The 23,237-nt window shown below is 51.4% G+C and overlaps 2 protein-coding genes across 2 annotated transcripts; both read left to right on the forward strand.

Annotated features, from left to right (window-relative positions):
• The first annotated feature begins 3,777 nt into the window (after nt 1-3,777).
• LRP10 (low density lipoprotein receptor-related protein 10) lies at nt 3,778-9,952 on the forward strand. Its single transcript, XM_008566550.1, has 7 exons — nt 3,778-4,900; nt 5,317-5,361; nt 5,864-5,999; nt 6,947-7,137; nt 7,254-8,247; nt 8,565-8,694; nt 8,816-9,952. Exons 1-7 carry the CDS (start codon nt 4,867-4,869, stop codon nt 9,401-9,403), a joined length of 2,118 nt encoding a protein of 705 aa, XP_008564772.1. The 5' UTR covers nt 3,778-4,866; the 3' UTR covers nt 9,404-9,952.
• A 4,804-nt stretch (nt 9,953-14,756) lies between these two features.
• REM2 (RAS (RAD and GEM)-like GTP binding 2) lies at nt 14,757-19,252 on the forward strand. The gene is made up of 5 exons (XM_008566551.1): nt 14,757-14,905; nt 16,127-16,468; nt 16,693-16,766; nt 17,596-17,803; nt 18,167-19,252. The coding sequence occupies exons 1-5, from the start codon at nt 14,803-14,805 to the stop codon at nt 18,460-18,462; spliced, it is 1,023 nt and encodes a 340-aa protein (XP_008564773.1). The 5' UTR covers nt 14,757-14,802; the 3' UTR covers nt 18,463-19,252.
• Nucleotides 19,253-23,237: the final 3,985 nt, after the last annotated feature.

Below are 23,237 nucleotides of genomic sequence, written 5' to 3' on the forward strand. Positions count from 1 at the left end.
GGGGTATTTTGGGAGGGTTTGCCTATGTGAAGGACATAAAACTTTGGGGGTCAGAGGATGAACTATGGTAGCCAGCCTTTAGAATAGACTACAATGATTCTTACCTGTTAATATTTGCTCTTGTGTGGTCTCCTCCTACAATGCATTGGGCTGACCTGTATAACTAAAGAGATATTGCAAAATGATGAAGTGTGATTTCTGAGACTAGGTGTTAAAAGCACTGTGACTTCAGGGCCGAGCCCGTGGCGCACTCGGGAGAGTGCGGCGCTGGGAGCGCAGCAGCGCTCCCGCCGAGTTTTTTTTACTTTTCTATGCCTGAGTTTCTCCATGTATAAAAGGAGGTAAGATGATAATGTTAGTGTTTTAGTTATCTATTGTTGCATAGCAAATTACCCCAAAATGTAGTGGCTTAAAACAATGAACATTTAGGGCCGCCCCGTGGCGCACTCGGGAGAGTGCGGCGCTGGGAGCGCAGCAGTGCTCCCGCCATGGGTTTGGATCCTATATAGGGATGACCGGTTCGCTCACAGTGCTCACTGGCTGAGTGCAGTGCAGCTGGTCTCAAAAAGGACAAAAATAAATAAATAAATAAAAGCACTGTGACTTCCACTTTGCTCTCTTTGATTGCTCATTCTGGGGGAAGCCAGCTGCCATGCCATGAGGACACTTGAGCAGCCTGTGTATATACCAGCATGGGGAGGAACTGAGGCCTCCTGCCAACAGCCAACACATGCTTGCCAGGCATGTAAACTGCAACTTCACTGGAGGCCCAAGACAGAATCACCCAGCTAAGCTGCTTCTGAATTACTGACCCACAAAACCCATAAGAAAATAAATGTTCATTGTTTTTTTGTTGTTGTTTTTGTTTTTTTGTCTTTTTCGTGACCGGTAAGGGGATCACAACCCTTGGCTTGGTGTCACCCGCACCGCGCTCAGCCAGTGAGCACACCGGCTATTCCTATATAGGATCCGAACCCGCGGCTATTCCTATATAGGATCCGAACCCTCGGCGGGAGCGTCGCTGCATTCCCAGTGCCGCACTCTCCCGAGTGCGCCACGGGGCGGCCCTAAATGTTCATTTTTTTAAGCCACTACATTTTGGGGTAATTTGCTATGCAACAATAGATAACTAAAACACTAACATTATCATCTTACCTCCTTTTATACATGGAGAAACTCAGGCATAGAAAAGTAAAAAAAACTTCCCCATACCAGCCAGTCACCAAAAAAAAAAAAAGTAAAGTAAAACACTTGGGTCTGGCCAGTTAGCTCAGCTGGTTAGAGTGCAGCGTCATAACACCAAGGTCAAAGGTTCAGATTCCCACACAGGCCAGCCACAAAAAAAAAAAAAAAAAAGATTCTAAAATCTATCATGTTTAACATCAAGGGCTCAGATCCAGATAGCTTGGCTCAAGTCTTGGCTCTTGCACATGCTAGTAGTTTGATTTTGAGCAAGTTATCTAAATTGTCTATGACTCAGTTTCCTGAATTACAAGATGAGGACATAAATAACACCTACTTCCTAGAGGTATGGTGAAGATTAAATGAGTTAATATACGTGAAGTGCTTAGAACACTGCCTAAAATATGGTGAGTACTCTATAAAAGTTAGATTTTATCATCTAGAAAACTAAACAACGGTAGCTGGTTGGCCAAAGGGTTCTGATCCCTGTACTGGCGAACCACCAAAAAAATAAAGAAGAAAACTAAACATCTGCCCACTTTCCACTACTTCCACTATTTTTCATAATTTCTCAAAGATTTCCAAGAATATTTCCACAAGCCCATTTCCAGAGGTACTTGATGGTCTAGGATATGATTTATATGGCCCAGACCCTTAAACTCACTAAACTAATTAAAGCTTAAAGTCATTATAAGCACCCAGGTTTTCTTTAATTTTTCCTTATCCTTTTTTGGCTTGAATTCACTTTCAAATATTAACCCTCGGTGTCTACCACAGTGTCTTGCACTTGGAAGTCACTCAAGTATTTACGGAATGAAAGTTTGTTCTACCCTGGTATCATTTCTTCCTGCTGATGATGATTATTGTTCCCAACAGCACAGGTCTTGGTTTTATTTTTTGCAAATTTCAGTTTATTTAGCATCCCAGACCATGGGCTCTCTTCCCCTTCTCCCCACTCTCACAACCCTTTCCATCTCACCACCACCTCTCCTATTTCCTTTCCAAATTCCCTACTCCCCCACATGCTCCCCATGGGCATTCTCCATGGCTGTCTGGGTTTGTTTTTTTCTTCTGAATGTAGAATGAGAAATATCTGGGGTTTTTAATTTATGTATCTGACCTCTCTTTCCAAAAAGACTGTAAGCTCCTTAAAGCTAAAGCAAAGTCTTGGGCCAGCCAGTTAGCTCAGTTAGTTAAAGCATGGTATTATAATAACACCACGGTCGATGCATTGGATCCTCAAACTGGCCAACTTCCAAAAAAAAGAAAGAAAGGAAGGAAGAAAGAAAAAGTGAAGTCTTAAGAGTTCCAGGCATGGGGCCGGCCCGGTGGCGCACTGGATAGTGCGCCGCTTGGGAAGTGCGGCGGCGCTCCCGCCGAGGGTTCGGATCCCACATACAGACCGGTTCCCGCTCACTGGTTGAGTGAGGCGCAGGAGCAACGCCAAGGGTTGCGATCCCGTTGCCGGTCCCGGTCCGGTACGGGGGCGACACTGAGGGTTGCAATCCGATGCCGGACACGGAAAAAGGCAAAAAAAAAAAAGAGTTCCAGGCATTTGCCAAGTACTCAACACAGAAAACACAGCCAGTACTCAACTAAAACCTCCATGTCCCCTTTTAAACATTTTCAATTTCCCCAATCTCTTTGCCTTGCCTCCCTTTGCACCCTCCTCCCACCTTCAGGGTTCTATCTGTTCCCCTCATTAATCATTAAGGGCTGCAGTTGGGAGAACAGAGAGAGTTAGGGCATGGGACAAAGGCCCAAGTGGAAGAAGAGATTTTTTATGGCCAACTCTATAAGTCTCAGGCTCTGCTTAGGTCCCTACAGCAATGAATGTCATTAACAGAAAACTGTTTTGTGCCATTTGTAAAGGGGAGAGAGTAGTAGGATCAGATATGTGCTCTATCTAGAGCCAGATCACCTGGGTTCAAACCCTAGCATCACCATTTACTTGGTGAAAATATACTTGGACAAAATACTTTTATGTGCCAGCATTTCCTTATCTGTAAAATGGGAGTAGCAATAGCATCTACCTCACAAGGTTGTTGAGAAGATTAAACGAGCAAATACCTGTAAAGTATTTACTAAGTATTTAGTAAAGTGCTTACTTAGATCTGTGCCTGAAATGTAGAAAAAGCCCAAAAAGTGTTTGCCATTAGTTGTTATTGTCTATTAATATTCCCTATCAGTGCCACAGGAAAGGGTAACCCCAAGCCCACATTAGTGAGAAATATCTCCTGTGACCGATAGTAACAGTTGCTACCAGATTTGGAGCACTTCCTATAGTCCAGCAACGTGCTTAGTGCTCAGCTTGTACTATCTCGGAGCACTTCCTATAGCCCAGCAACGTGCTTAGTGTTCAGTTTGCACTAACTCCCTAAATGTTCAGGACAACCTTAAAAGGGAGTTGCACCTCTTTTTTTTTGGCACCTGGCCAGTACTGGAACCCAACCCTTGGCCTTTGTGCTACAAGGCTGCGCTCTAACCAACTAAGCTAACCCGCCAGGCTGTAGCTCATTTTATAACTGAGACGCACAGAGAGGTTAAGTAATTGTCTCAAAGTCACATAGCTAGCAAGTGGCAAGGAAGGCATATCTATTCATTTATTTACCATGTATTGAGTTTTTACTGTCTCAGCAGGAGAGAAGCCCTTTGGGTACAAAGGTAAACAGTGTAGGCCCCAGCCTACGGCAAGTTTCAGTTTCCTGAGAAGGGGCGGGGCGGGGGCGGGAATGATGAATAAACAAATAGCTACAATACCGTGTGGTAATTGCTATAATAAAGGCTCACTACAAAAAATAGTACCGGATGGATCACAGACACTGGGACAAGAAAAGTACTGAGCTTAAGGGTCCAAAGGAAAGACATGACAGTTACGGAATGAGATGTCCTTTGACAAACGTGTTACAAACGTGTCCTGTAACAACAAACGTGTTACACCCAAAGGACTACACAAAGAGTGTTTAAAAGTGGAGGGTGAAGCTGACTGTCAAAGGCCCGTCTGACAAGTCAGGTCAGGGAAGGGCGGGAAAGGGGTTAAGGCGAGACGGTGGGAGGGGCCCGCACGTTGATTGGCAGGGGTGGGGCCAGGCTCGTTACCCGCCCCTTCCCTTGCTCCTGCTTCGCCAACCCCTGGGCGGGCGGGGGTACAGCCTGGGCAGGGGCTGGGAGTCGGGCCGAGCTGCTTCTCCCCTCCCCCGCTGCCCCGCAGCGTCCCGCCGGTTGGAAGCGCTGGAGAAGTTGAGCGGAGCCCGGGCCGGCCTTGGGGACTGACAGTCGGCAAAGTTTGACCCGAAGAGGAAGTGGCTTCGAGCCCCGGCAGGTGGCGGCCAGGCCTGGACAGGGGCGTCGCGGCCTGCGGGCCGGCTGTAAGCGAGGGCGTGCCCCAGCACCCGGCCGCAAGCCGAGTCCCGGGGCTTCGGGAGCCGGCCCCAGGAGAGGGGACGCGGCAGCGGCGGGAGAAAACAACTCTGAAGTTAGCGAGAGGCACCGCCCAGACTCCCGAGCCGCCGCCGCCGCCTCCCTGCCCCCAGCGCTGGCATCCAGAGCACGGGTCGAGCCTGGGCCGTGGAGCCCCCTCGGGAGGTGGCACCGGGGGGCCTGGACGCCCGGAGCGCCACTGCCTCCCTACTAGGTAGACGACAGAAGCCCCGGGACTCTTCCTGCACCTCCGGACGGCCCAGGATGCTGCCAGCCATCCTCCTCCTCCTCTTCCTTGGTGAGAACCGATACGAGACTACCCACCCGGGACCCGGCCCCCAGGGCCGTCACCGGGCCCTGTCGCTCTAACTACTTCCTATGTGACCACTCCCCCCACCCCGCCTGCCCGTGCCCCCCAGTTCCTGCCGCCGCACCCAGCGCTGCCCGCCTCAACCCCTGGGAAGTTCCCAGCCGCTTGGCTCAACACTCATCCTCTCTCTGGCTTCCGCAGATGACGGTACCGACCGCACAAGCCCTGCTGCCGGACCTTCCTTCGAGGTCATAGACTGCAGCCTGTCCCCACCCCAGCTCTAATATCCCTTCCAATAAACTGACCGGAAGTTCCAGATGGCTTCCTTTCCTCCTTGAGTTGCTCAGGTGAAGTAAACTCCTAAGGGTGACTCACTCTCCTGCCCTTCCTCCCTCTTCCTCTAGGAGGCGCTCTGGCTCATCCAGACCGAATCATTTTCCCAAATCCTGGTGAGTGGAGGGAGCTCCTTGGGCTCCGCGACCTTGGGAATAAGGGGGCACACAAAGGAAGGACTGTGTCTTCCCCGAATTTCATGGGACCTGCCACAGTTTTAGAGTGTAGATCATCCATCCCTTATTTTACAGATGGGGAAACTGAGGTCCAGTGTGAGTCCTTATCTGGTAGTTCTTATGTGTACTATTTCATTTTTTTCCTGGAATATCCGTGTTTGATCTCTCTAGCCAGAATGTAGTCTCCTGAAAGGTAAAGACAGTATTTCCTGCTCCTCCCAGTGGCTGGCACAAAGCAGACCTCAGAACTGTGATGTTGATACTTAAGGTGAAGCTATGAAGAGTGTGGAGAGGAAGAGAGGAGCCAGAGGGCTGTAACTTGGGGGAGGGGGGGGCTCTGCTCCTTGTTGTTGAAGAGCTCAGCCCCTTTGGGACCTGAAGCCTGGGGAGGGGTGGGATGCTAAGAGGCTCTCTACCAGTGTCCTTACCTTCCTCTGTCCAGCTTGTGAGGACCCTCCGGCAGTGCTCCTGGAAGTGCAGGGCACCTTACAGAGGCCCCTGGGCCAGGACAGCCGCAGCTCCCCTGCCAACTGCACCTGGCTCATCCTGGGCAGCAAGGAGCAGACTGTAACAGTCAGGTGAGAGGCAGGGAAAGATCCCATTCCTCTCCCCTGCCCATCCCCACTCCACTGTGGAAAAAACCTTCAGGGATCACTTCTCCATGGAATTTCCATCCTTTTCAACAGGAGAAGAGTAGAATTTGATTTGGCCTAGTCTGCTCTAAAAGCCTGACTCATTCTGGGCTAGATATAGCAAATTGGAGCTGGGCTGGGGTGGACATCTAGCTTGGGTCCTGCGCATGTCTGAAGGACGATGGTCACTCTAGAAATGGTCCTGGGCTCAGATAGGACTGTTCTGAGTGGTCCCTCAATCCATTGTGTGTCTTGCCTGGGTTTTAAAATTACTCCTTAATCAGCTTAGAACCTTCCTCAGTCTCTCTAGATCTTTTCAACTTCTGAGTCTCCCCAGGCTCCTCTGGCCTTGGGTCATGGGGTTGGGGTCCATTTTAAGTACCAAGCTATTTGCCTCACACAGTTCACTTTCCATGAATTTACCCAGAAAGGGATAGGCAAAGGGAGAGGGCAATCTGGGGAGAGGCTGTTCAGGCAGAGGGATCAGAATGCCATGGGGATCTCAGGTCTCATCACACGTCACTGGGGGGGATGGTGAGTTCTGGTTAATTGAACTGTTTGGTAATTGCAAATTCCTGCTGGTGCCATACTTGGGTGACACTACTGTAACAATTGAAAGCAATAAATCTGTTCTTAACCAGTCCCTGAACACAGGTCAGTTTTTCCAAAGGCTCTAGGATGTATCTCATGGTCTCATGGTGCCACTGGCCTCTTTTAGGACAATCCCCATTGACTACAAAAGAATACAGTTAACTGAGTTTTTATTTGGCTATTTGGATCAAGGATAAGCATGTGTTTGTGTTTCTTGGGAGAGAAGGGGCCTGGTGGCACTGGGGGAGGAAGCCAGCAGCAGTTAGGAACATCTCATGTCCTGTTCTCCTCTACCCCTGTAGGTTCCAGAAGCTGCACCTGGCCTGTGGCTCAGAGCGTTTAATCCTGTGCTCCCCTCTCCAGCCACTGATCTCCCTGTGCAAGGCACCTGCCAGTCCTCTGCAGCTGCCTGGGGGCAACGTCACCATTACCTACAACTATGCCGGGGCCAGAGCACCCGTGGGCCAGGGCTTCCTGCTTTCCTACAGCCAAGGTAGGCTGGATAGGGATGTCCAAGGGGCCATTAGGGCAGGCAGTGGAGGCCCTAAGGAGGAGGGAAGGATCCTGAGGGCTCGTGCTTCACAGCCCCTCTCCGTGGTGCCTCTCCAGATTGGCTGATGTGCCTACAGGAAGAGTTCCAGTGCCTAAACCACCGCTGTGTACCTGCTGCCCAACGCTGTGATGGTATTGATGCCTGTGGTGATGGCTCTGATGAAGCAGGTTGCAGCTCAGACCCCATCCCCACCTTGCCCTGCAATCTCACCTTGGAGGACTTCTATGGGGTCTTCTCTTCCCCTGGATACTCACATCTGGGCTCAGTCTCCCACCCCCAGTCTTGCCAATGGGTGCTGGACCCCCACGATGGCCGGCGGCTGGCAGTGCGCTTCACGGCCCTGGACTTGGGCTATGGCGATGCAGTGCATGTGTATGATGGCCCTGGGCCCCCCGAGACCTCCCGGCTGCTGCGCAGTCTCACCCGCTTCAGCAATGGCAAGGCTGTCACTGTGGAGACACTGTCTGGCCAGGCCATCGTGGCCTACCACACAGTTGCTTGGAGCAGTGGTCGGGGCTTCAATGCCACCTACCACGTGTGGGGCTACTGCTTGCCTTGGGACCGACCCTGTGGTTTAGGTTCTAGCCTCGGGGCTGCCGAGGGCCTAGGTGAGCGCTGCTACAGTGAGGCACAGCGCTGTGATGGCTCGTGGGACTGTGCTGATGGCACAGATGAGGAAGACTGCCCCGGCTGCCCACCCGGACACTTTCCCTGTGGGGCTGCCGGCACCCCTGGTGCCACAGCCTGCTACCTGCCTGCTGACCGCTGCAACTACCAGACCTTCTGTGCTGATGGAGCAGACGAGAGACGCTGCCGGCACTGCCAGCCTGGCAACTTCCGATGCCGGGACGAGAAGTGTGTGTATGAGACGTGGGTGTGCGACGGGCAGCCAGACTGTGCCGATGGCAGTGATGAGTGGGACTGCTCCTATGCCCTGCCCCGCAAGGTCATTACAGCTGCAGTCATTGGCAGCCTGGTGTGTGGTCTGCTACTGGTCATCGCCCTGGGCTGCACCTGCAAGCTCTATGCCATTCGCACCCAGGAGTACAGGTAAGTGGCAGTGGGGCTGCCTGTAGAGGAGTGGGGATTGAAGGGGAAATAGGGCCCATGCAGCCGCAGGAGGCCATGAAGGTGCCCACCTTGGGAAGAGGTTTCTGGGACCAGCTTGTCAGTTGGTTTCTGGAAGGAGAGGTCTAGATCCTGAAAGCAATCTCAAGGAAGGAGGGGACCTCAGATGACCTTTTGGAAAGCTATGACGTAGCTCCAGCTGTCTTGACCTGGGTGTAGAGGAAAGAATGCGGTCCAGGCTGGGGCAGGTTACTCTGACCAGGAACCACCAGTGACTGAGCAGCCCTCATTCCTTCCAGCATCTTTGCCCCCCTCTCCCGGATGGAGGCTGAGATTGTGCAACAGCAGGCACCCCCTTCCTATGGGCAGCTCATTGCCCAGGGTGCCATCCCACCTGTAGAAGACTTCCCTACAGAGAACCCTAATGATGTAAGTCACTCTCCCCAACCCTAGCACCTCCTGGTCCCAGCTCTGCTGTGGTCCCGCCACTGTACCCACCTTTTTCAGCCTCTGGCCTTCTCACTTTGATGTCTGCCTCCTCTCCTTGCAGAACTCAGTGCTGGGCAACCTGCGTTCTCTGCTACAAATATTGCGCCAGGATATGACTCCAGGCAGTGCCTCAGGTGCCCGCCGCCGCCAGCGGGGCCGCTTGGTACGCCGTCTGGTGCGCCGTCTCCGTCGCTGGGGCCTGCTTCCTCGATCCAACCCCTCAGCTCGGGCCCCTGAGACCAGATCTCAGGTCACAACTTCCGCTGCTCCCCTTGAGGCCCTAGATGGCAGCACAGGTCAAGTTTGTGAGGGCGGGGCAGTGGGTGGGCAGGATGGGGAGCAGGCACCCCCACTGCCTGTCAAGGCCCCCCACCTGTCTGCCAGCACATTTCCAGCCCTCCCTATTGTCCCCGAGACCCCAGGGCCACTACCTTCAGTGCCCCTAGAGCCATCACTATTGTCTGGAGTGGTGCAGGCCCTGCGAGGCCGCCTCCTGCCCAGCCTGGGGACCCCAGGACCAACCTGGACCCCACCCGGACCCCACACAGCAGTCCTGGCCCCAGAAGATGAGGACGATGTGCTGCTAGTGCCACTGGCTGAACCGGGGGTCTGGGTGGTCGAGGCAGAGGATGAGCCATTGCTTGCCTGAGGGGACCTGGCTCTCCTAGGGGCTCTAGTCACAATGGCATGGCCCTTTAGAGGGTGGCTCAGCTTCCTCTTCACCACTTCTTCCCTGTCCCTTGGTCTGAGGAGACTCAGTGGGCCTCCCACTAACTCTGTGTGGCTGCTGTAAAGTTAGGTGTACCTCAGGCAGAGAGAGGGCTCACAGAGATCCCTCTCTACACACAGCCAGAGACCACAGTCCCTCCACCACTACCCTCTACCCATACCACTACCATTTGGGTGGCTGTTTTTAAGAAGCAAAGTTCTTAAATGATCATAGGCCTAGACACTCCATACCTGCCAAACCCTCTCCCACCGTGGCCTTAAGAACAAAAATACCTGTTGGCTGGAGACCCTCCAGACCCCAAGGGGAGGATTTGGGCAGGGCCTTAGGTTTCGCCAACTGAAATAAATCCCTCCTGCAGGACCTAGCTCACAAAAAGAGCACAACAAATGCTTTTGTCCCATAGCTAGGACATTGCCCAGGAAGTTAATGTCGAAAATAAAGGAATCCTAAGTGTAAAATTTTTGCAAATCAGCTGTGATCCTGAGCCCTGCCTCTCTACCCATCTCAGCTAATGCTCACCTCATCTGCTTCTCCCCGTGGAGGCCTTTGCTCAGCCCTTCACCTTCTGCTCTCTTCCTATTATCTTCCAACCACCCCACCCTTGATTTTTATACCATTCAGAAGGTAAGAAAATTCCAGGATCCCTAAGAACCAACCCTTCCCACCTCCACTCCTGCTGGGGGCCCAGCTCTACGATGACTGTCTCCAGGAGCGAGCACCAAGCCTCTTCACTTATTGCCAGGCCAGAAGTCTGGGGAGCCAACTGAGCCTTGCAACCAGGAAGGTTGCCATTTATGGAGTACTCCCAGAACACAGATCACAGAAGCAGACTGTTCCTGGTGGAACAGAGGATCCATGACTCTTTCCCTCCATCCTCCACCTGCACCAGGCACTTAACAGTCATCCTACACAAGATAGAAGAGCTCTCACCCAGGATGCCTCAAAACAGGCAAAGATGAGTTGAGGGAAAAATCACAAACGTTCAGGGTGTGAAGGTGCTGGCATGACTGTGGCCAAATTCAAGAGATCTTCCTGGAAGAGGGCGGAAACTGGATTCTAAAGAATGCTGTCAACAGTGGGAATAGAACTGTGAATTCTAGGCAGGGTGAGAGTCTACAGGACAAGCAAACAGACATGAGGACTAGGGCTATAGGATGGACCCTGGGCCTCCTGAGAAAAGGAGGAAGCAGCACAAGCAGTGCCCAGAGCTGGGAAGGGTGGTGGAGGAAGAAATGATCCCTGAGAAATGATGGAACCCAGGCTCTGGCAGGTGACAGAAGCTGCCCTAGAGTTTGAAAGGAAAATCAGGGCAAAGGCTATAGAAGGAGGGGCCGGCCCGTGGCTCACTCGGTAGAGTGCGGTGCTAATAACACCAAGGCCCCGGGTTCGGATCCCACATGGGGATGGCCAGTTCGCTCACTGGCTGAGCGTGGTGCTGACAACACCAAGTCAAGGGTTAAGATCCCCTTCCCAGTCATCTTTTTTTAAAAAAAGAACAGATCTTGGGCTGGCCAGTTAGTTAGAGCATGGTGCTGACAACACCAAGGAGGGGCCGGCCCGTGGCTCACTCGGTAGAGTGCGGTGCTAATAACACCAAGGCCCCGGGTTCGGATCCCACATGGGGATGGCCAGTTCGCTCACTGGCTGAGCGTGGTGCTGACAACACCAAGTCAAGGGTTAAGATCCCCTTACCGGTCATCTTTAAAAAAAAAAAAAAAGGCTATAGAAGGAGGCTATGGGGGTAGAAGTGATGCCCCCCAAGTAAAACTGAGGCATCCCTAACAGAACCAGTCCCCAGAACAATGTGCTCCCCTCAGGCTCTCCCTTTCCCTCCTGCCTGGCCTAGCCTATTCCCACTCCTCTGGTGGAAGGGCCCTGTTGATTACACCCTGTCAGCATCCTTCCACTCAGCACTAATTGAACAATTTTTCTCTCTCCTAGTAAGCAAGAGCCTGGGGAAGTAGAGAGGGGTTGTGAACACATGTGCAGTCCAGGGACTCTGGTACCATGGCTCAGGGAAGACATGAGCTCCTTTCTCTCTAGATCCTCCCCAGAGATTGGGGAACAGGTTCCAGAGAACTTGGTTCTTGTTTGCTGTTCTCCCTTTGGGCTCTCCTTCCCAAGTGCAATCCTTCCCAAATGCAAATCAAAAATCCACAGCCTGATATCTTCATCCTTTGTCCTGTTCCAGTCCTTTCCCCTCCTTCAGGTATTTGCAACTTGAAAGTGGACAAACATTTAAGATAAAAGGATGGTTCTCATTGTGGAATGCTTCAGAATGCTGGAGGGAAGACTTTAGGGCAGAGTTCACTAGGGAGGCCTGTGCTTATATTAGTAGGCCTCAAAGAAGTTTCTCTAGATGTTGGGTGTGTGCTCTATGAGGTGTAAGAAGTAACAGTACTTTTATAAGCCACAGTGAAGTCCCAGTGTGGTGGGGAGAGGGGATTGACATCATACCAACAATATGGGGGAACTAAGACAAATGGTCCTGCCCAAGTAAGGGTGGGGCATTAGGGAATAGTCACTCAAGTTTATTTTCACCAGGCTCCAAAGAAAAAGAAATGAAGCAACTTAAAATCCTGTCAAGGTGGACACCACTATCTAAGGTGTTCAATCTCAAAGCTCTTGGTGGGGATGGGGAAGGTATTCTCAGCATGAGATAGGGATCACGCTGTGAATCAGTCTGAGCTGACAGAAGATACCAAAATGCAGTCCTTAAGAAGCAAAAATCTGGGCCGAACCAAGCTCCAGGCTCCACTGGGAGGGGAGAAGGACCCCTAGCTACACAGCCTAAGGCTGTGAGAGAATCAAGGCAGCTAGAGAGTTGGGCACCCACTGAGTACCAGATCCTTTATCATATGTAGTTAACCCTCACAATAAAGCTGCGCCATGCACACTGTAAACCCCATTTCACAGGTTCAGGAGCAGCTTCAGAGAAATGACAAGACTGGCCCAGTCACTACTGAGTGGCAGATTAGACCTGACTTGATTTGGATCCAGATCTCATCCTCATCCCACTATTCCACAAGACCTCCCACTCTTGAGGGAACCTGCACGTGGGCAAGTGCACAGCAGACCATTTCCAGCCGCCTCTTACTAGTGAGACAAGGGGGAGGCTGTTCAAGGTGAAACCCACCCTGCCTCTGTGTCCCAAGGCTGGACTGAGGGCAGGCAGAAGTCAAGGTAGAGAATTATTGCTGGGGTCTGCAGCCCCTGACTCACTCTTATCTGGTCTCATAGAAATGAATCCAACCACCTAAGTAACCTTTCCAAATACATAAAGCTCACTCATTTACAATTTAAAACGTTTTTTAAAAATTCATTTTGGAAGGAAGTCATTCTAAAATGTTACACTCACCTTCAGTATATCTGCAATATAATAAAAAGTTTTCTGAATAGCTGAGGATCTTAGAAACCAATGGCTTCTCTATAGCAGTGTCTTCAGAAGCTGTTAGCAGTGGGGGGGTGCTATTTGCCTTTATGCTAAATGAACTTAGACCACTTTTAGAATGCTTATGACTACTTTAAAAGGATTTTTTTTGGGGGGGGGGGTTGCCGTACTACTAGTGTCACTTGATGCTGTAAGTGTGCTTTTTTGTTTTGTTTTGTTTTTGTTTTTGTTTTTTTTGTCTTTTTTCGTGTCCGGCAACGGTACCGGACCAGGACTGGCAACGGGATCGCAACCCTCGGTGTTGCGCCCGCACCTCGCTCAGCCAGTGAGTGGGAACCGGTCTGTATGTGGGATCCGAACGCTTGGCGGGAGCGCCGCTGCGCTCCCAAGCGGCGCACTGTAGCAGTGCGCCACCAGGCCGGCCCATTGTTTTTTGTTTGTTTGTTTTATTATATGGTGGCTGGCCGGTACAGGGATCTGAACCCTTGGCCTCGGTGTTATCAGCACAAAGCTTTAACCAAGTGAGCTTACTGGCCAGCACCTAAATGTGCTTCTAATCTACTAGTACAGAAACACACATGGACACATTAAAATTGTGAACAAAGTAAGGATAAGTAGGCCATGATTGAGGACTGGAGAATCTATCTAATGAGTAAAGTGCATGAGTATTTTAGCTGCTGAGAGTCCTTTCTGCTCCCTCTAGCTCCTGCACTATTGCCCTGTAGCTGATCTCCAGATAAGTGAAGTGTCACTGCACATTATCCCCAAGATTATTGTTTGCCTCTTCCATTGGAAAAGTCCACTGAGGATTACAATATAGATTGTTCCCAATAATGGGAGACAGTTGGAATATTTAAAAGAAGGAAAGCAGGATATTGTAGAAATGAAAAAGTCTTTGGCATTGGAAAAATTTGGGTGGGAATCCTGGTGTCCCTATTTTCCAGCTGCATGACGGCTTTGAGGACAGGGCACCGGGCCACCACTCTGAGCCTTAGAGCCACGAAGATGAAAGGAGATCATGAAGGAAAGTGGTTAGCACAGAACCTGGCAAAAACGGGGTGAGAAGGGGAGAGGAAATCAGAATATGTGTTTGGCTACTTGATGGTGTCAGGAGGAAGAGGACAAGAGTGGGAACAGGAAGGGAAAGGGAACGGGGCAGAAAAAGGAACAGTAAAGGAGACATGCTATTCAGGCTTCCCACAAAGAGGTAGACGTCTTCCATTGTGTATCTGCCTTGTGAGCCCAGAGAGCCTGGTGGCTGCCCCAAAGAGTGCTGTGGGGAGGTAAGGGAATTGGGGGATGGGGTTGGGATGGCTGGCACTCCTCACCCCCCACTTAAGATTGGGAGCTGCTTCTTTGAGAGGGCTAGCTTTTCTATCCTTTTCTGCCCTCCTTTCCTTGCATCTCTTTTGGGCTACTTCTCTTTCTTTCAGATCAGCTTTCAGACCTTCTGCCTCTTGCCTTTTTAGCCACTGAGCACCCACTCTGGGCTGCACACTGGGTTATAGGTTACGGCGCTGGAAATACAGAGACAAATGACACATAGTCCGGGTTCCTGGAAAAAGACCTTCAGCTTCCCAGGATCCCTTCTTCCTGTCACCCTCGGCTCTCTCCCCACCTCTCTGAACTCCTGTCTCTTCTGCCCCTCTGACTATTCTGTCATGCTTTAACCAGGCTCCACCATGTGTGTGCTCCCAGAGGGAAGCAATACAAAGGAAAGCCGGGGGTGGGGGGGGAAGGAGGGAATCCCGCTGACATCACTGCTCATTAGCATATGTGACCTCACCAGGGGGAGGGACCATTTCCCCAGGTGTCTGGGAGGAGGGCGTGTGTGTGTGGGGGGGTTTTAAAGGGAAAAGCTGACAGTGCTGCTGAGTGAGGGAGCGGGTGTTGCGAGCGGCTGGGCTGCACACGCACACGCACACCGATGCACACGGACCCTGATACCGACATGGACATGGACACAGAAACCACAGCACTCTGCCCCTCTGGCAGCTGCCGGGCCTCCCCACCAGGGACACCCACACCAGGTGAGGGCTAACCTGGGCAGCTTTTGGCTGAAACCATGGGGGTGGGAGATGAAGCTTTGGTGGGGAGGTCAGAACTAGGGGTTGAAGAAGCTTGAGCCCAGTTAGCAAGAGGGGAAGTGCAAGTCAGGAAGTAGAGAAAACCCCAGCTCACATAAGGATTGGGGCTGGACTAGGGTGGAGAGGGAGAAGAGCTGCCTAAATGCCCCCTCCCCCATCACTCTCAGGGCTTTGCTTGAGGAAACTGGTATATGGCTCCTAGGTCAGCCTCATCCCCCAGTTGGGTAGGGCAGATGGTAAGGGGGGAAGGAAAGGGGCAGCCCACGAGCCTAGGAATCACAGGCAGGGGGCTACCCTGAGGACCTATTGTAAGGGTTTCTTTTGGCTCCTGGAGGCCCTGGCTACTGGCCAAGTATTGACCGTGGGCTATTTCCAGTCTCTCTCCATCCCATTTTGTTGTGTCTGTTGTTCCTCCTCTAGTTACCCTGACCCATGCATTGTCACTCTCCCTTGCGCTAACACTCACACACACTCTCTCTACCTCTCCATGAACACAATATTCTTTCCCACTCACACGGACAGCTAAGGATACAGAAGGATTCTCACACACAACCATGCACTGGGTATGCTCACCTACAGGGCCACAAGCAGCACCAGCCCCCCCACCCCACACATACATACCCCTTCACAAAATCACACACAAATCATCTCAAAGAGAAAAGTCCTTTCCCTGGGAACAGGCTCCCCCAAAAGTTTTTGACTCTGCTCGTACCTACTCCCCAGAACCTGAGCAGCAGTGTCTGCTTTTTATCCCCTCCTGTTTGGTGATTACCAGTGCAGCAAGCAGTAGGAGGCTGAGCCAACCCCACCCCCGTGAGCCAGAGGCCTAGTCTAGGGGTGTGCCTGTGTATCAGTGTAAACTGTGAGTGGGTGTGAGTCTGTGTGCAGGTGCCTCCCCTGCATGGGGCACATTTTGAACAGACTGTGGCTAGGACCACACTGGGAAGCCATCATGTCAGCTCCTTGGAGGCTCACCAGTTCCGGCTTCTGGGGGAGTTTAGTATGAGGTCAGGCCAAAGATTCTATTCCTTCTTAGTCAGGGTCATCGACTGGATGTGGCTGGGCCTCTGAAACTGCAGCAACCTGGATTGAGCCCTCTGCCAATAGCTGGGCGTACCCTACTCATTCCTTCCTTTTCTTTGCCCTACCTCCCCTCCCCCCCAGAGGCAGATGCCACACTGCTGAAGAAACCAGAGAAACTGTTGGCAGGGTTGGACCGGAGCGGGCCACCCTCTGCCCCTGGGGCCCCCAGACGAAGAGGCAGTATGCCCGTCCCCTACAAGCACCAGCTGCGAAGAGCCCAGGCTGTAGATGAACTTGACTGGCCACCTCAGGCCTCATCCTCTGGCTCCTCTGACTCTTTGGGCTCAGGGGAGGCAGCCCCTGCCCAAAAGGATGGCATCTTCAAGGTCATGCTGGTGGGGGAGAGCGGCGTGGGCAAGAGCACCCTAGCAGGCACTTTTGGCGGTCTCCAGGGAGACAGTGCTCATGAGCTGGAGAACCCAGGTATTTGGGGGAGCACTGAGGGGTTGAGAGTGTGCTGAAGCCCCAGTCAGGGATGGAAGTGCTCATGGTATGAGCAGCCCCTAGAGGACAGAACCTAAGAGAAGCTTCTCCAGTGCTTTTAGTGGCCTCTCTAAAGGGGGTTCCCTGGTGCTGGCATCGAGGTGTCCCTGGTTACCAGGAGTCACAAGTGTTGAGTGGACTTTATTCCCTCTATTTCCCAACAGTGGACACCTATGAGAGACGCATCATGGTGGATAAAGAGGAAGTAACTGTAGTTGTTTATGACATCTGGGAACAGGTGAGAACTAAGATGTGGCTGCAAGCAGGTAATGAAGCTGGACAAACTGGGCAAGGGCAAAGTCTGGCTGAAGGCTGGTGGGACTAAAGGCCCTGGTTTCAACACATACTGGAACCTGACCCTTTTTTTTTTTTTTTTTTTTGGCTGGCCATATGGGGATCCAAACCCTTGATCTTGGTGTTATAATACTGCACTCTAACCAACTGAGCTAACTGGCCAGCCCTGGCTTTCATATGTATCAACTCAGAGAGCAAAGGCCCACACCAATGTGTATATCATGGCCTGTGACCATAAGAGCCACTGTCTTTCTGGGATCTTCCGATCCAAAGGAAAGTTAGGGTCTGAATTTGACAAACCCTGCAGCTGCAAGCTAGGCTGGACACCCTGAAATTAACCCCATCCATAAATTTTTCAGCCTGGAAGAGTCTGATGTGACAGGACAAGAGCTCAGGGCTCTGGAATATCAGGAAGGGGAAAAAAACTAAGGACTTCTGAATATTTGGACATAAAGGATACTATGTAGAAACCAGAGGAAAATTATATACACCTGAATGGCATTCATTTTTGAATGGAGAACTTAAGCATAAGGAAGTAGGATGGCTACCCTAATTAAGGATGCTATGTCCCCAATTCCTCCATATAGGGCTCACATTACTAACTTCTTCTTTCCCCACAAACACACTCTGGGTATGGAGATTCTGCCATTAACTAGCTCTGCTGTCCTAAGCAGGTGATTTCTCCCTCACAGCTGGATTCCTATCTTTGAGATGTGGGTGGACAGGATCTCCCAAGCCTCCAGCCCTAACGTCCCACGACTCTCTGTCTGCAGGAGGATACAGGGGGGTGGCTGCGGGACCACTGCCTTCAGACCGGGGACGCCTTTCTCATCGTCTTCTCAGTCACCGACAGAAAAAGCTTCTCCAAAGTTCCAGAGACACTACTTCGGCTCCGGGCTGGGAGGCCCCATCACGACCTACCTGTCATCCTCGTTGGAAACAAGAGCGACCTGGCCCGCTCTCGGGAGGTATCACTGGAAGGTGTGTATCCTGAACCGATTCCAAACTGGCAATCTCAGGGGAACGCTCTCCCTTTCAGGTCACCTCTTTTAAGGCCTTTTTACCCTCACTGGCACACTGACTTGCTTGTATTCAGCTAAAGGCAGACCCCCAGTGCCCAACTCCTAGGGCCCTGAGAATCCCTTCTCTTCACTCCCCTTACCTGTCCTCCAAGGCCCCGTTCTCCTTCACCTTCGCATCTCCACTGCCCCACCATAAGATCGCAGCCCTGTTCTCTCAGTTGTGAGTCATCCCTTTCCACAGCACGCCCAGAGCTCCCCAGGCCCACCCTTGCCACCCGCCCAGTGCGGCTGGGCGAGCGCCTGAACTGGTCCCTTCCTGCAGAGGGCCGCCACCTGGCCGGGACGCTGAGCTGCAAACACATCGAGACATCGGCCGCCCTGCACCACAACACGCGGGAGCTCTTCGAGGGCGCAGTGCGTCAGATCCGGCTGCGGCGGGGCCAGAGCCGCGCTGGGGGCCAGCGGCACGAGCAGGGCAGCCCCGAGGGCCCCGCGCCGCCCGCGCGCCGCGAGAGCCTCACGAAGAAGGCCAAGCGCTTCCTCGCCAACCTGGTGCCGCGCAACGCCAAGTTCTTCAAGCAGCGCTCCAGGTCGTGTCACGACCTCTCAGTGCTCTGAGCCCCGGTCATGGCCACTGCGGTCGCCATGGCCACCGCGCCCTCCGTTTGTTCCTTCGCCCCGCCCGGTCCGGCTTCCTTTGTGGAGGCCGTCTAGGAAACCAAAAACTCCCAGGATGCCCTGGAGTGACCGCGGGGTCGGACCTCCAGCCCCCAGCGGTGGGGAGCGGGGGGCGCGCCGCCACCCCGCGTTCTCCAGAAACCTCCGGCAGGGGAGCACCTGGAAGGCGAGGACGCAGACTGGCGGGAGGTGAGGGCGGCGCGCTGCGGCCGGTGGGCGGGGCGGGTTCTGGCGGGTTAGGAAGGAAAATAGTTCTGCGGGGTAGCTCGTCTTTTATTATTCCGCGTTTGGCCACCTCTGCTGTAAACAGAGTCTAAAAGCGAGAAGTGGAAAAGCGTTTTGTAGATTCTTTGACGGAGTTACTTCCTTCGTACTCTGCGTGAATATGCCTCACCTTTAAGAGATTCTTAAAGGTAAAAACACAAAGACTCGTCTTCCTTAGACTTTTCCAGAAACGTCCTGGCTCTTTTCTGCTGCATTTGTCCACTTGCCTTTAAGAAGATCTTAAAGGCAAGAGCTTGGAAGTGCTGTTGTTGACATTTGATCCTGTGATTTACCCTTCCACCACGGCACTTCCCCTTTAAGATTATTAAAGGTAAGGTGTGGACAGACTTTCTGCCCTCAGATGCTGTCGTGAAGAGCTGAACGATGGCAACCCCTTTTGGCCAAGGCCCAGGAGGCACCAGCAAGGGGCCTCCTTCCCTTTTCAATAAATAATTTTTCTACTGTATCTGTTCACTTTGACTCTCTTCTCGGAGTTCCCAGGTAAGGGATGGATGTGGATGGAAACTGCTGTTACAGACAAGAAGTGAGGCCCACAGGAGCAAGGAACCTAAATCTCTATGGAGGCTCCAGAACTGATTTGGTCCTGGGGTAGTCCACGTCAAAGGGCCACAGCCCCTTACGGATAATCGGGTCCACTTCATCCATTAGAAGTAATTTTATTTTATTTTATTTATTTATTTATTTTTATTATTATTTTTTTTAAAGATGACCGGTAAGGGGATCTTAACCCTTGACTTGGTGTTGTCAGCACCACGCTCAGCCAGTGAGCTAACCAGCCATCCCTATATGGGATCCGAACCCGGGGCCTTGGTGTTATCAGCACCACACTCTCCCGAGTGAGCCACAGGCCGGCCCAGAAGTAATTTTAGTAACTTACTGACACAGTGACCAAGTCTCCAGATTCTGGGCCGCATTTCCTTACTCCTCCCTATCCTGTAGGGAGCAAGGTTGAGGCTACGTTTAGCTCCCAGAGGTACTCAACTTTGACTTGGGCTGGTTCTAGGTAGGGCCCATATCCACCAGGGAGGCCCATTAGTTAGGACATGATGGGGTCTGCTTGCACCTTCCCGGACTGGGCCCCACAGACACAGTTGTCATCTGCAAAGCCCAAATGAGTTCTGAAGCTGTCACTGCCTCCCCTGGGGACGCCCACGCCTGCTGCTGCCTGAGCATGAGTTTGAACAAAGGGAGCAGAGGCAGCAGCCTCCCGCACCCCTTCAGCTACCTGAGCACCCGAGGGCTAGGCCTCCACCCCAACCCACTCAGCCTCCTAGAACTTGATGGAAAGAGGGATGAGATGCCTCTTGAGTTCTTGTAGCTAGGGAGGAGCAAGGCAAACCAACCCAGCACAGGTGGTTATGAGATGATAATGAGTAATGGCACTATCCTTAGGGCTTTGTACACTTTATCTGTTCTTTTTGTTTTGTTATTTTTTTGTGGCTGGCCTGGCCTGTATGGGATCTGAACCCTGTCTTTGGTGTTAGCACCATTATCTGTTAATTCTTCAAAGACTATATAAGGTGTTACTACCTATTTTACAGTGGAAAAAGCAGAGTGTAGGTAACTTGGCTGAGGTCATCCTGTAAGCAACACTGCTGGGACTCCACTCATGTCTGCTTGATCCTTAATGGTGATTTTATACTGCTTTGCATCTGAGACTCCCCTTTTAATAGAATGGGGGGCAAGAGGAAAAGGAACAACAGAAGAGATACAGGGACACAATGGGCAAGGCCATGTGCAGTAGCTGTGGTGAAAGAGCCAGAGAAATTATAAGGATATGATGAAGTAAGCAAGCTGTAAACTCTGGGGACTATGAACAGAGGCATTTCAAATTTTAAAATGCAGGAAAAGGGCCGGCCCGTGGCTCACTCGGGAGAATGCGGTGCTGATGACACCAAGGCCCCGGGTTCGGATCCCATATAGGGATGGCCGGTTGGCTCGCTGACTGAGCGTGGTGCTGACAACACCAAGTCAAGGGTTAAGATCCCCTTACCGGTCATCTTTAAAAAATAAATAAATAAATAAAAATAAAATGCAGGAAAACATACTGGGCCCATTAAGTGACCAGATGGTTCTACAGTTGGGTTGAAACCTCAGGGACATAAAGAGGAAGGGTAAGAGATGAGCATGGAAAAGGTTTGGAGTCCCACTACAAAGGACCTTAAATTCCGGGCAAAGGAGTTCATGCTCAACTCTGTAGACAGTGGGAGTCAGTGAAGGTCTGTGAGTGTGGAAGTAACATGAATAGGATGGTCCTTTGAAAAGAGGCAAGGCCGGGGGAGCTCAGTTTAGGGGCCAGTAACAGTAATACATATGGAGGGCAATGAAGGCATCCTGAAGAGGATGGTAGTGGGAAAAGAGAAGAGGCATGAGTTTGCAGGTCAGAACCACTGGGACTTGGCAATTGAGTGGATGGGTAAGAAAGAGAAGAGTTGCAAGTAGTGGGAGGATGGTGAGGGAATGAGAATTGGAAGGCAGAGGAGGTGGGGTGTGGAGTAAGTGAACTCCATTTTGGAGGCACTGAGTTTGTTTGTTTGTTGTTTTAGCAGCTGGCCAGTATGGGGATCCAAACTTTGACCTTAGTGTCACAGTGCTATACTCTAACTGATTGAGCTAACCGGTCAGCCACCACTGAGTTTGAGATGCTAGAACATCCATATGGAGAGTTTCAACAGCTCCCCGGATGGCTGAGTCTGAAATTCAGAACAAGTTTGAGCAGGAGACACAGACTGCCATAAAGATGGTAGTAAAAGGATAGATTTCAAGAGGAAAGGATGAGATATAGGGCTGGCTTTACAGATGTGTGACCTGTGCAGTCACACAGGGCCCCATGCTTAGTTTAATACTCAGCCGTCACTGTCTTAAAATTCTTTGAACAAGCAGGGCCGGCCCGTGGGTCACTCGGGAGAGTGTGGTGCTGATAACACCAAGGCCACGGGTTTGGATCCCTATATAGCAATGGCCGGTTAGCTCACTTCGGAGAGCGTGGTGCTGAGAACACCAAGTCAAGGGTTAAGATCCCCTTACCGGTCATCTTTAAAAAAAAAAAAAAAAAGAATGAAATTCTTTGAACAAGGAGCCCTGCATTTTCATTTTGCATGAGGACCCACAAATTATACTAAGAGAGATACTAAGGGAGAGGGGGCAGTACAGGCTGGGATCCTTAGCTCCACACCTCAGATGGGGTCTGTGATTCTTATCAAATGGTACATACAATCTGATGTGTTTGTACGGTCATGCATTTGTCTGAGAATAGTATTCATGAATTTCATCAAATAGTACTCATGAATTTCATTTCACAAAAGGGTCTGTGACCCAACAAATTACAAACCATTGATGGTACTGGTTGCCTCTGGGAAGGGGAACTGGGTAGGTAGAAGACAGAGGTAGGAGGTTTACTTTTCATTGTATGCCCTTTTCCTACTTTTGAATTTTTAACTATGGCATATATTACCTGTTCTAAAACTAAATAAAGTAATTTAAAGCAAAGCCTCAGTGTTCCAGAGAACGAAGAAGGACCAAGGAGAGTGCTGGGGATAGGTAGATGAAGAAGGCAGAGAAGCAGCCACCAAAGAGGTAGTGGAAGAACTAATATTGAGCATGTTTGGGCTCCTGCCAGAAGGGGGGGTTTCTAGAAGGAGAGTATCACCAATGGCCAAATGTGGCAAGACAGGAGGACGAGAAACAAAAAAATCCCAGTGCCTTTCATGTGAAAGAAGCTTAAAATATGTATGTTGGATATTAAATATATATATTGAATATTGAAGATGATAACTTAAAATATGTATATTGGATATTGAAGATGATGACAACAGATCTCATCATGATGGGAGCCACAAACCACAACCCCCCCTCCCATGATTGGACTCAAGCAGTCCCATCAGCCTGACCCATCTGTGTGTTCCCTCCAGACGCCTACAAGGAAGAGCTCAGAACAGATGGAAGCTGGAGCCAGGCTCCCCCCAGACTTGGGAGAGGTGAAGTTTCCTTTAAGAGCCAGTCCATTCTTCTCCCTCCCTCTGATTAAGGCAAGGTAGAGCCATGATCTGGGCTCAGGAGAGAGGTCAGCAAAAGACCCTGGGGCCTGAGCTATCTGCTTGCCAGTTAAGGTCCCCTGTCCTCTTCTTCCTCTTAACCACTGCACTCCTGTCTTGGGATCTGTGTTCCTTTACCAGCCCCTGCCCAGCCCCTACTACTCCCTCTCCCCTTTACCCACAAAGCCTCCTCACTGGCCCAGGGCACAGACTGGTGTGGTCTCCCTGATGGCCCAGAGAGAGCAACCCTGTGTCTGGGAAGGTATTTCTCTGCTCTGGGCCTCTACTTACAGGACCTGCTGCATCTAACCCTCTCAAGGAAACTGGAGCAGGGGTTGTCCTCTTCTGAAATGTTGCCAGAGTCAAGGGAAGTCCGCACACACACACACACAGACA

The sequence above is a fragment of the Galeopterus variegatus genome, unplaced genomic scaffold (genome assembly GCF_000696425.1).
Source record: "Galeopterus variegatus unplaced genomic scaffold, G_variegatus-3.0.2 Scaffold253, whole genome shotgun sequence".
In the NCBI taxonomy this organism is placed as follows: Eukaryota; Metazoa; Chordata; class Mammalia; order Dermoptera; family Cynocephalidae; genus Galeopterus; species Galeopterus variegatus.